The following is a 13,223-nucleotide window of genomic DNA, read 5'->3' as shown; positions in this document are numbered from 1 at the left end:
CCGCTAAACTACCCTTTTTCTGAATCTTTTTTTTTGTTATAAAAAATTGATTGGAAAGTGCTTCCAAAGGTGATGGCGACTTTGCGACTTTATCTCCCCCCTCTCATGCCTCCCCTCCCTCGATGGATCTTTTAACCAACCCTCTTGCCAAAATAGCAGACAATCAAAGTCAATGGGGAAGGGGGCACGCTGTAACCATTGCAAAAACATTTATATCATTTTCAAACGTTCAAAACTTTTGCCAATGAACAAAGTACATAAGCATGAGACATCTACATGACTAGGATGAATTAATGTTGTCTAACTTGAGTCTCTTCGCCATTTCTTCACGGAGTTTGTATTTCTGAACTTTGTTGGACATGGTATATGGGAAGCTGGAGACGAATTCAACATAGCGAGGAACCTCATAACGGGCCAGCTGTGTGAAAAAAATAGATAAAAAAATCGTTAAAACGGCAATAATGAATGATCGACAACAATAGCAAGAAACAAATCAAAACGACAATAGTATAGTGAGGATAACTACATCAATATACAGCCAAGATTCAAGATTTATTAATTCCATTCTATAAAAAGATACAATTCATACATACAAATTTATAAGATTTACATATACATACAAATTTACAAGATTTACATTGAATACAATACAAAAAACACAGAAATGGTATTGATTTCACATATATAGAAAAAAAAATCAAATGGAATCGGGTCACTGCAAAAGTTCAAAAGAGACTTGAACTTGTCAAGGCTGTGTCCCAAACTCGAATTAAACATTGTTGCAATGGATAGTTTAAGGTAAATAATTATAAAAAAAACAATACAAAAATAAGGAAATAAAAGCCCATGGTTTTTATTCTTAGTTTTTAGAGTAATGTGAAAATATAGACCAAAATAAGTCTCTTGAAAACAATGAAATTTCAAATAGCATATTTATAGATTTATAACATAATCATGATATTGATAAATGATTCAATATTAGTGAATTTGATATGTAAACATGCTAAATGAAATCGTGCATTAATTGAAATCACAAACCTGTCCTTTGCAGAAATCTCTTATCTCTTCTCCAGTACACGTGACACCAGCTTTCAGTTTGACGCATGCGCATACCTCTTCCATTAATCTCTTATCTGGTACCCCAATCACCTGAATATCGACGAGAATATTTTTATTGTGATGAAGAATGGACCAAATAAAGAAATAAATAATGTTATTACATTAATTTAGGAATTGCTTAAAGGACAATGAGCCCAAAGACAAACATAAAAGTCCAGTAATTTTTAAAATATTGAATTATTCAGACTTAAGTTCTTAGGTAAAAAAAGGGGTCGTTATTGTAAGCCAACACTGAATGAAAAACACAAACTCATAAAAGCGATGTAAATAATACATAATGAAACATAATAACGAAAAAAAGGAAAAATAACTTTGCCTTACCTGAACGTCTTCAACTTTAGGGTGTTTGTGAAGGTGATCTTCAATATGAACAGCAAAGATGTTTTCTCCTCCTCGACTGATCATATCTTTAATACGACCCACTATACTGATGTAACCATCTTCGTTCATTTTAGCAAGATCACTGGAGATTTAGATAAAAAAAAGGGGGAAAAAGAGGGGGGGGGGACCCAAGTTCATTATCAAGTAATCAAGCATGGTCTTCAACATAATCCCTAATACGATCTACACTATTCAACCAACCATCCAACCAACCGATATTGTCTATCTATCTCTAATTTTCCGTCTGTTCAACAAAAATTATCTGAGCCCAGTAAATAATTATATAAGCCTTAAACAGATCCTATGACCAGATGACGTTATTACAATATAAAGTATTCCTGAAATTAACCATCATCTGCCAAATAACGCTCCACTTTTTCATTCAGTATAAGATAATAAAGAAAGATGAATCTCACCCAGAATGAAGCCATCTTGTAGATTCGATAGTTTCTTTTGTCTTCCTCTCATCCTGCCAGTATTCAGTCATGATGCTTGGTGATCTACCGCATAACTCTCCCGCCTCTCCAATAGGAACTATCTCCCCATTTGATGGATTCGTTATTTTTACCTATATGAATGTCAAATATGAACATTTAAGACCATGCTGCGTTATGTTCATAACATACTCGGGGGGGAGGGTAGTTAAAAAGATAAAGGATGGATAACAAGCTATTAAATGAATAATAACAATATTGTAAGGGATACGGGTTTGAAAGGTCCCCACCTAAATCGGGCGTTGTTATATAGATCTTAGACCCAAGTGATAAAGCAACTGTTATATGCGGCATGAAATTTATCATATAACTGTAAAAGAGTTAAAACAATAACAACAACAACAAAACAGTATAAGCACCAGGCATGAAGAGAGATAGACAGTTATTCTAGGAATTCAATATGCAAATGTTGAAAAAATATTTCATTTGTTCAAATGCAACAAACACTCGGCGAAGAAAAATGAAGAAACATGTATTACATGTATTATTATCGACCTAGTAGGTCCATGCAATAACAGAACACGTCACAAACATGTGTCACCCTGAATATGAGTTTTGACCACTACTTCGTCGGTTCCGTTTGTATTTGGAAATATTTACTGACCTATCATCCTGAATAAGAAATTTTGCCATTAATTGTCTGTGTATTATTTAGCCATGATGACAGACCTTGGGCCCGTTTCATAGAGTGTTACAAATGTTGTACCGTTGCTATTATGGCAACTACGATGGCAACAGGGCTCAGCAGCCAATCAAAATCAAGGTTACCATGGTAGTTGTCATAATGACAAAGTTACAACAGTTGTAACTCTTTATGAAACGGGCCCTTTACCTCGCACCAAGGAAATGGACGTCCAATCGTCGAGTATCTCATTTCATCAGGATCATCTGGTCGACTACAGGACATTACACCACCCATCTCTGTCATTCCGTATGCAATCTGGTTAAACAAAGACAAAGTATCACTTTTTATGATATCGAATGAGCCATTATTCCTACATTTGTACAACTGAATATAGCATGATATAAAGAATGGGCACATGAACGTTTGGCTAATGAGGCAAAACTTCTAAAAGGCCGCGTTTTGGAACTATTGCGCCAAATTCGAAATGAGCGAAGCAAATATACAAAAAGCATCAACATTTAGAACAATTATCACTCTTTCCCCAGATTTGGCATGTAAAATGAGATTGTAGAATTTTTATAATTTCCATAATTTGCTAAATGTTCTCATAAATCACAACTTAATATTAGCGTGACCAAACTAATAACTAATTATATTTGACCTGGCAGTGATGACTAATTTTAGGTGAATACAGCCCAACTGCAATTGATTCAAGTTTTAACAGACAAGGTCACCATGTGTACATTCCTAGTCTTCGAATGCCTACATAGGAGCAACTTAGTATTTTTTCAGCCCAGAAAAGTGCATTTTAAATTCAAAGGTGTTCCCAGCGTAGCATCGCTAAAAGTTCGATTTCTTTCTCAGAGTACAAGACTTTCTCGCATAATAATCAACTATTCTTAGTTCATTTTTTGATTGTATATTTATTTTACGTACGACGATGTCCGTTAGAGAAGGAACAGCACGACGAAGCCGCTGAACCACTTCCAAAGGCACGTAACCTCCACCGGTCAAAATGTATTTCAAATGACTGAGGTCAAAGGTCGAAAACTCAGGATGATGCAACATATCAATGATCATTGTTGGAGCCCCATACCATCTTGTGCACCTATAAAGGAAAACGCATTTGTTGCAATGTCATCAGAATTGCATATGCAATTTCTTTTTGTTAAGTATAGTGTGTAATAAACATTATAAAATATTGATAAGTCTAATAATTAGGTATAAATGGGTCCTACGTCAATAGATTTTGGAGAATAAAACTGGAAATTACTATAAAATGCTGTAAATTTGAGTTTGAACAAAATATTGATAAATTACATCAAACTTAATTCAGCACAACAAACACTTCGAAAGTTGAATTACACCGGAAATATAAACGTTTTTAAGATAAACCTTGATAATACTTCCATCAAGGAAATGAATGTTTGTTATTATCCAAATGCATCCCTTGAATATATGAGGTATTTTTCCCCTTGTATAAAAAAAATCACCCTATTCTTCCGAAATGAAACCACTTCAAATGAAATAAAGTTGAACCGAAATAGCTGCCAGAGGGATGCCGAAAGGTAGACAAAGGGATGCTGAATATGTGCAAAAGTGATGCTGAATGGGTTTCAGAGAAATGTGGAAAGGATGGCAGAGGAATACAGGAAGGGTACCAGAGATGCCGAATGTGTGCCAGAGGGATATCGAGTGGGTACCAGATGGATGCCGAAGGGTTTCAGAGGGTTGCCGAAAGGGTGTCATATGGATGCCGAAGGGTTTCAGAGGGTTGCCGAAAGGGTGTCATATGGATGCCGAAGGGTTTCAGAGGGTTGTCGAAAGGGTGTCAGATGGATACTGAACGGTTTCAGAGGGTTGCCGGATGGGTGTAAGAGGGCTGCATAATGGTTTCAGAGGGTTGCCGAAAGGGTGTCAGATGGATGCCGAATGGGTTTCAGAGGGATGTCGAAAAGGTGCCAGAGGGTTGCCGAATGGTTTTCAGAGAATTGTGGAAAGGATGGCAGAGGAAAACCGAAAGAGTGATAGAGATGCCGAATGAGTGCTAGAGGATTGTCGAAAGTGTGTCAGAGTGATGCTTAATGTGTTCCAGTGCGATGTCAAAGGGTACCAGATGGATGCTAAATGGGTGGAATTTGAAAAAAATTGCCAGAAGAATACCTGAGGAATGCCGAATGAATTCTAGATGGATGCCGAATAGGTTACAGAGGGATGCAGAACAGATTTAAGAAGAATGTGTTAAGGGTGTCAGATGGATGCCGAAGGGTTTCAGATGGATGCCGAAAGGGTGACAGATGGATACCGAAGGGTTTCAGAGGGTAGCCAAAAGGGTGTCATATGGCTGCCGAAGGGTTTCAGAGGGTTGCCGAAAGGGTGTCATATGGCTGCCGAAGGGTTTCAGAGGGTTGCCGAAATGGTGTCATATGGCTGCCGAAGGGTTTCAGAGGGTTGCCGAATGGGTGTCATATGGAGGCCGAAGGGTTTCAGAGGGTTGCCAAAAGGGTGTCATATGAATGCCAAATGGGTTTCAGAGGGTTGCCAAAAGGTTGTCAGATGGATGCCGAAGGGTTTCAGGTTGCCGAAAGGATTTCAGATGGATGCCGAATGGGTTTCAGAGGGTTGCCAAAAGGTTGTCAAATGGATGCCGAAGGGATTCAGGTTGCCGAAAGGATGCCAGATGGATGCCGAATTGGTTTCAGAGGGTTGCAGTAATAGTGTCAGATGGATGCCGAACAAATTCAAGAAGGATGTGTAAACGGTGTCAGAGATGCCGAATGTGTGCCAGAGGAATGTTAAATGGGGGCCAGAAGAATGTGAAACGGGGGAAAGATGGATGCCGAAAGTGTGCCAAAAATTCATGAATGAAAGTTTTTAGTGATTCTAAAAGTGTTTTGAGAGCAAGAAAATCTTACGGGGGGAAATATACATAATTAGGTAAAGGGTTCTAATAAATGCCTCAAAATCCCAAAATACTAACGTTGGTGTCAACCAAACTCGGAATGATTAGTGAGGGGAAAAAGAAGAAGATAATGGACATGATGGACATTGTCTAAATCATGAGGCACTGCGGACAGAGAAATGGCATTAGCATCACTGACAAATATTTGCATAGAGAATTCGATCAGCATTATTATTATGTTTACATGTTCATGTTTGGGATGTGACACACACATACACACACCCAAGCACATCACCGAAATCACCACACACTCACACAAATGTTAACACATACAAAAAAAGAAAGAATGTGAATTGACCTTTCGTCTTGCATGGCTCTCAAGCATGCAAGAGCATCGAAGCCTGGTGAAGGAAACACAGTCTTTGATGTGGTCAATGTACCGAGTACTACAATGAACATTCCCAACACGTGGAACATTGGAGTAGGAACACACAAACTCTAAATGAAGAAAAAAGATATTTAAAAATTCGAGACCGATTATGGAGAAACAAAGAAGAGCAAAGTTGGAACAATAAAAATGAAAATACTATCACAGAGATTCCGAGAAACAGAACATTGAAAAGTATGAAGAAGGGCGTAATTATATTAAACAAATTTTACCAGACATTTCTACAGATTTATAATCAATAAGTTTTACTTCATAAATCACCGTCACTACTCAATCATAAAAGGATAAAGAAGAAAAGAAACAAGCGCAGGTTACACGATGAATTGAATTTACAAGATAACAGACTATTTATAAAATTAATATACCTGACGCGTGTCCCCTGGATAAAGCTGGGCAAGAGTTTGCATGTTGTTGACAACATGGAAATGGGTCAGGCATGTTGCTTTGGGATTGCCAGTTGTACCCTATCCGGTGGTAGAAACAATAATATAAATATTACATGCACAAGAAATGAAATTAAAGGTCAAGTCCACCTCAGAAAATGTTGATTTGAATCAATAGAGAAAAATCAGACAAGAACAATGCTGAAAATTTCATCAAAATCGGATGTAAAATAAGTTATGACATTTCAAAGTTTCGCTTATTTTCAACAAATAGTTATATGAACGAGCCAGCTACATCCAAATGAGAGAGTCGATGATGTCACTCACTCACTATTTCTTTTATTTTTTATTGTGTGAATACTACAATATTTAAATTTTTACGAATTTGACGATTAGGATCTCCTTGCCTGAAGCACAAAATGTTAAAATAATGGAATTCCACGTGTTCAGGGAGGAATGAAACTTCATTTCACATGACAATGACGAGATAATAAAAATATTTCATATTTCATATAATAAAATACAAAAGAAATAGTGAGTGAGTGATGTCATCAACTCTCTCATTTGGATGTAACTGGCTCGTTCATATAACTATTTTGTTGAAAATAAGCGAAACTTTAAAATGCCATAACTTTCTTATTTTGCATCCGATTTTGATGAAATTTTCAGTGTTATGCTTGCTGAATTTTTCTCTTTTTATACAAATCAAGTTTATGTTGGGGGTGGACTTGTCCTTTAATACCTGAAATTATAAAAATGAAAGATGGATGCATATTCACCCCTAGGTCAAATAATAGAAGCAATGATACGACTTTCGCATTTTTATATGTATCTATATTTTGAAAATTTATATGTATCTGTATTTTGAAAATTATTATGTATACTATATCTTTGTCATTTGGGGATCGAGATGATAGATCGTTACGAAACAATATTTGATTTCATTACCGATGTGAACTGGATGTTGGCTACGTCATCAAACTGAAGCATTTTCCTGCACCGATCAATGACGTCATGCTCTTCACTTCCACCCATATCCATGACATCACCGAATAAGAAGGTACCCGGATGAGGTTCTTCACCCATCATGATGATGGATTTCAAATCAGGCAGTCTAAGTTTGAAAGGCGATCAAAGAAATCGAAAAAATGTAGATGGTAATCTTACAGGGGAAGTTTGATCATAGACATCCACGAATGATATTTCTACATCGATTCTTGATTATTTCGAAAACGTTTTTCCTGTCATCGGTCAGGAGTGTAAAAAAAGAGGGGATACTAGAGAGAGAGAGAGGGGGGGGGGGGGGCTGTGACCGAGAGAGAACGAGAAGGGAGAGAAAGAAGAGAAAAATAGGAGATAGGTGTATCGATATATGTGAGTGTTGTCAAAAGGACAAAAAAGTAATGAATAATACAAATTTGCAAAATTCAACATTATTTTTGTTGAAAACAAACCCAAAACAGGATAATGTATTATATTTTATAAAGTTTCTCACCTTTTACTCTTCAGAGTACCCGGTGATGATGTCTCAAGTTCAGGACATACCTCATTTAATATGTTATAGTAGTTCTGTATCTTGAATGGACGTGCTGCTACCAGAACTTTGACGCCAACCTGCATTAACCGTGGTAGAAATAAAAATCACATCTTATAAAGATAAACCATTTTTGTTGTTGTTGTTGTTGTTGGTTTGCTCATCACCGGCAAAGAGAATTATATAAGATTAGAATGATCAGGTGTATATAACTGGAAGAAAGTAGTGAAGTAAGATCTAAACTCGTATCAATCCGAAATATTATACTATGACGATCATAATATGGTATAACTGAATCTATTTCTTATTGCTTTGATTAATACGAATATTAATGAATGCAAGTAGTATTTTGGTAATATCATGTATGAAATTCCTTGTTTCTGAATTATGTTTAATTGATCTTTATCTAGGAAGGTATGATCAACATTTCAAAACGCCTGATACAACTGAAAAGGGAATTAGAGACGAGTCAGAATTTGAATAGACCTCGATCATCTACGTATAACAGGTTTACCTTTCTCAGAGCATATTCTATATCTTTGGCTTGGTAAGCAGGATTGAGGTTAACCAAGATGGCGCCTATTCGTATGGTAGCAAACATGGTTAAGACCCATTCTAGAGTATTTGGTCCCCAGATACCAACACGATCACCTCGATTGACACCAAGAGAGAGTAGACCAGCTGATAGACGATCAACCTTTATCAGGAATAAATAAAAGTTAAGATTCATATGAACAGTGTATTATCTTTAATTCACTAAAGACAGAAGTGTGACGTCACCAGCAACCCTTTGTTATTTGTTTATTTACAACATTTACAGCATAATGACTATATTTCGGAATCACACGATGAAAAACCTCTACAAACGGGTAATGAGAATGGGGTCGAGGCCAAAGTGTGACAACATCAATGAATTCCTAATTAGACCCATGAAATATATGTAAGAAATTTTTCACGATTCGCAATTGTTTCGAAACAGGTAAATTTTACACTGATTTAGGGATAAGTAGGTATTAGGCCGGGCCATATCTCGAAACTCTCATCAGTTTCCACCATCATGCTTCACATACCAAAATGCTGAACTGAAAAAAAAAATAAATATATATATGCTGATTAAAAAATTGTGACGTCATAACCATTACCTCCCCCTGAACAGCTCGAGATCCCGGCAAGCGTATCGCAATTTCGAAATATGTATCTTATACCAATCACAATCGCACTCATCAATTCTTTCCAATGTTGTATCCCTTTCATTCGTTGACATAACAGTTTTGTATTTTGGTGCAAATATTTTTTTTTCCAATTAAAACTGTAAATTGACGATTCATAATTTCATGTAATTAACATTGACGAAATGACGTAGGTTCGTAATCATTAACATGATTAATGACGAAATTGATTTTTATCTTTAATTGCATTGAGATAAATTATTGCTTAAATTCCATTTTTACCTCTTTTCTGAATTGTGGGAAAGTCAGTCGATGTCCTTGTTCAGAAAAGATGATGACTTCATCATCAGGTGATTTTTTAGTGGCAATGTCCAGTGCTTGACCAATGGTGATGGGTAGGACTGGATAGCTTGTGGTGTTATTGTAGTCATGACCATGGGCGTAGCTAATCCCGTATTTAGATCGAATGAAAGAAGCGCTCAATGATCTCGAACTTGTATTTGTTCTGTAATGATAAAAAATATTATGTTTTAGCATGGACCTATCACTAGGTCCATGGTTTTAGTAAGTCGTATAGATTTGAAAGAAACTATCGTGATTATAATATTGATCGAGATAATTACTGTAAATGGAAAGTAGAAAGTTAATTTAAACGAATGTAATGTACTTTGACAAGAATATTCTATTTCTTTCAAAAGAAATGCGATTAAACCCAAATTCTTGTATAAGTTGTGCAAAGTAAATATCTATTTATTTATTTATCTATAACGTTTCATTTAGTCTCAGTTAGTTTTACTGCGGGGTTGGCCTCTTCATGTTTGAACAAGAATACCAAGGTGCCCTGCTTTTAAAAACAAACATCATTGAACATGAAAATGTATTTATCTATTCACTGTCCGTCTCCTTAAGACGGTCAGTGAACCTGTCCGAAACGTCGAGTCTCTCTACTACTCATCATCTCTACTCGCCGATTCAAGCCAGCATCTCCTCATCAGCTCTACTACTCAAGCTGTTCTCAACTCATCAATTCCTTCTGGTTTACAGTCCTTTTCAGGACTACTTTCAAGAAAGAATAATCAACTCTCAAATCTCCACTTTCTCGCCTATCAATTTCTTCTCTTCTTCTATCCACTGTTTCTATAACACTCCACATGGTGTACCGTAAACCACATCAGCGATTGTACATGCCACCATGCAAACCTTCAAAGAAGAACTGTTTAAATGATATACTGAATCAGTATGAAACATTATGAGTCATCTTAATAATATTTAAAGATATATTTCGCAACAAGATAAAGCTAGACGATTAGGACAAAACTGAATAGCGAATTCAAATATATCAGAGATAATCTCTTTTTCAATCAACTACTTTAAAATGATTCAATATTAATTTAGTGAGGGTTCGAATTCAGATGGCAGATTGCATCACCCTTGTGACTGTTTATAAAAGTTAAACTGGTAAATAGGGGGCATGTATTTCCTCAGTATTTCTCGTATGATATTTGTTTGTTAATTGCGAAAGTATGAAATGACTATCAGAACACTGTTGTGATAATGCTGTATACATATTTCCTCTTTGTGATAAGAGCAATTCTATATAATTCCATCTATTGACCTGCCATATACAGATATATCGTGTATTGTAGCTTTGGTGAATTTGAGGGGCACCTTGTAAATATAATATTATTTTCCACTGGGTCATGGTCAATTTTTTTCATAGCCTTTGTTTAATTATTGTCTCATCCGTGAATCTATCTGACCACTGATCAGTGATCACTGACCTTTCCGCTATAACCATATGCGTGTATACTTTTCCCGATAGCTTTTTAGGCAAGTTGTTATTCAGGTTTTTTTTATCAATGCAACACTCACTACAACATACACAACCCAAAACTTCCTGAAGTATTATTCAGATCAACAAATCGATAGATAAAAACATTCGGTGCTCTGTCAAAGGTTCAAGATTATGTGAAACACTTTTAAGACCTATGGCAGCCTGTCATGATAAAAAACTTAAACCACACCAACTAAAAACTTAAAACTAACAATAAAAGTTTATGTCTTACATACTAAGATGATGACATCCCGATGTCATTGACGACCAAGCTCTAAATGGAAGTCGATGACTACTTCGAAGAGCGTTTAGTCCTTGCAACCACCTCGTCATCGTGGACATGATGTCGATAAAATAACAGCACGTAAAATATTGTGTCACCATCAGACGGCCCTGAAAGGATGCTGAATTGACTCGTATGGATAGCTAGCTTGACCTCCTATTTTGAATTCGTTCCAATAATTGAGCAAGTCTGAGGGGTCTATTGTCATATGTGTAGATTGACTTAGAGTGGAATACTTAATAATGATATTAGTAAAGGGTTCCGTTCATGGAAGGTTTATCAACGACTGTACAAGTATATTTAACGACATGGGGCCTTGATTGGTCTTGTCAACTCACCTTCCGATCTACGAGTGACAAAAGCGACCGAGCAAAAATTTTGCTTTTTCAGATGGTGACACTTTGTGTGTACTGGCGAAATCATAAAAATTACATAGTAAAAAACAAGTAAAGGTGCATTGGGGTTTTGCAATAATTTGCTGCCCCCATTGGCGTACCTAAGGGGGGAGGGCAGGGGGCAGTCTGCCCCCCTGACGAGTCACAACTCATGCAGGGGACGTATCCCTGCCCCCCCCCGACGAGTCACAACTGATCCAGGTGACGTGCTCCCCCCCCGTTTTGAGAAGCCAAATTAATAATTTGTAATGTAAAAATGCAATGAAAACAGACGTTTACCCCCTTTTTTTAACCTTGTCAATTTAATTTAATTTGCTGATAAGAAATCCTTGATTTTTGGTTGCAGACCCCCCTTTTTTTTGCTTGTCAAATATCCCCCCTTTTGAAATATCCTAGGTACGCCAGTGTCTGTCCCCTATGAAGGTCTCATTGCTCTTTGAATTTAAACCTTAATCTATCTGATTTTCATCCACAACAATCGTTGTCATCATCATCACCCCTTCACCACAAACAATAGCAGCACCAAAATTGGTATTCTCTTAACTCCCTAACATAATGTGACAAGCATTTACTTTATTGTACATAGAAGCTGATCAATTCAAAACGATACAGACCCATAATTATTATCGATTTATGAATTTGGTCCTCTGTCGGCAAAACGATAGCTCAGGTAGACAAGCGCGCTGCATGTCCTGATAATAGGCTGACATATTTTGAGATTCAGATCATAAAAAAAATACAGCGCACTTAAAAAATAAATTTATGAATCACACAAAATTGTAAAATCTCGATGTCCGAGCTGAAATATGTTTTGTATATTTTGACTTAAAATTTGCTATTTTAATCGCCATTTCAGCCTGTTGAGCAAGATATGTAGGCCTATCTCATCGAACAGGCAATGCGAGCGCGAAGCACTAGCAAAAATTTTATATGGTGACATGAAAGATTTTGTTTTCAAAGTCTTCCCCTCACCTTATTTCATTCACTCGTCTCTATTCTTATTTGCCTCTTTTTAAAATCCTCTTCTTTCACTTCCTTCTCTTTTTCCCCTTTCTTTTCTCCTAGCTCATTCAAATGGTTATAGACCGATCTATTTATTATTTCTAGGGGACCATTTCATAAGGAGTTGCTACCATAGCGAGTTACTATGATAGCAACTCTTTATGAAATATTTAATGTTGTAGACTCGGAGCTTCTCGATCAGGAATTGGATACGACTCTATCCATTTGTATGATAATCGCCAATTACCAAGACGTACCGATATCCTCTGTCAGTTACAAAAGGATTTAGGTGTTGTGGCTCAGTGGATAAGTCTCCGGACTGTGAACCACAAGGACCGGGGTTCAAATCCAAACGCAGCACTAGCGTCCTTTGGCAAGGCGTTTATCTACATTTGCCACTCTCGACCCAGGTGTAGTAAATGGGTACCCGGTAGGAAGAAATTCCTTGGAATGCTCGATGCGCCCGATCAGGGTAGCCGTGCTAAAGCCGGTGTAATAGTATATGCAGCGCTTAGAAACATTTGTATTAAGCGCTATATAAATGTTGCATATTATTATTATTATTTAGTAATGTCAAATTATACTCGATTAAAGTGCCGTAAGCATTTTTTTTTGTACGTAGGACATATCACGCTGCAGTGTACAATGCTTGGT

At 36.7% G+C, this 13,223-nt stretch overlaps 1 protein-coding gene across 2 annotated transcripts; it reads right to left on the bottom strand.

Annotated features, from left to right (window-relative positions):
* Window positions 1–266: 266 nt before the first annotated feature.
* Window positions 267–11,384, bottom strand: LOC121408789 (medium-chain acyl-CoA ligase ACSF2, mitochondrial-like). 2 transcript variants are annotated; one of them, XM_041600426.1, is made up of 13 exons: window positions 11,122–11,384; window positions 9,338–9,560; window positions 8,401–8,583; window positions 7,848–7,966; window positions 7,301–7,466; window positions 6,335–6,433; window positions 5,880–6,019; window positions 3,556–3,727; window positions 2,827–2,934; window positions 1,917–2,068; window positions 1,441–1,582; window positions 1,039–1,149; window positions 267–418 (listed from the first exon to the last, which is right to left on the bottom strand). In XM_041600426.1, exons 1-13 carry the CDS (start codon window positions 11,271–11,273, stop codon window positions 281–283), a joined length of 1,905 nt encoding a protein of 634 aa, XP_041456360.1. In that variant the 5' UTR covers window positions 11,274–11,384; the 3' UTR covers window positions 267–280. The 2 variants fall into 2 exon arrangements, with proteins under 2 accessions (XP_041456360.1, XP_041456369.1); XM_041600435.1 differs by lacking the exons at window positions 3,556–3,727; window positions 5,880–6,019.
* Window positions 11,385–13,223: the final 1,839 nt, after the last annotated feature.

Source organism: Lytechinus variegatus, chromosome 1, assembly GCF_018143015.1.
Source record: "Lytechinus variegatus isolate NC3 chromosome 1, Lvar_3.0, whole genome shotgun sequence".
Classification (NCBI taxonomy): Eukaryota; Metazoa; Echinodermata; class Echinoidea; order Temnopleuroida; family Toxopneustidae; genus Lytechinus; species Lytechinus variegatus.
The sequence above is the reverse complement of the archived record's forward strand: the minus strand, read 5'-3'. Positions and strand labels throughout refer to the sequence as shown.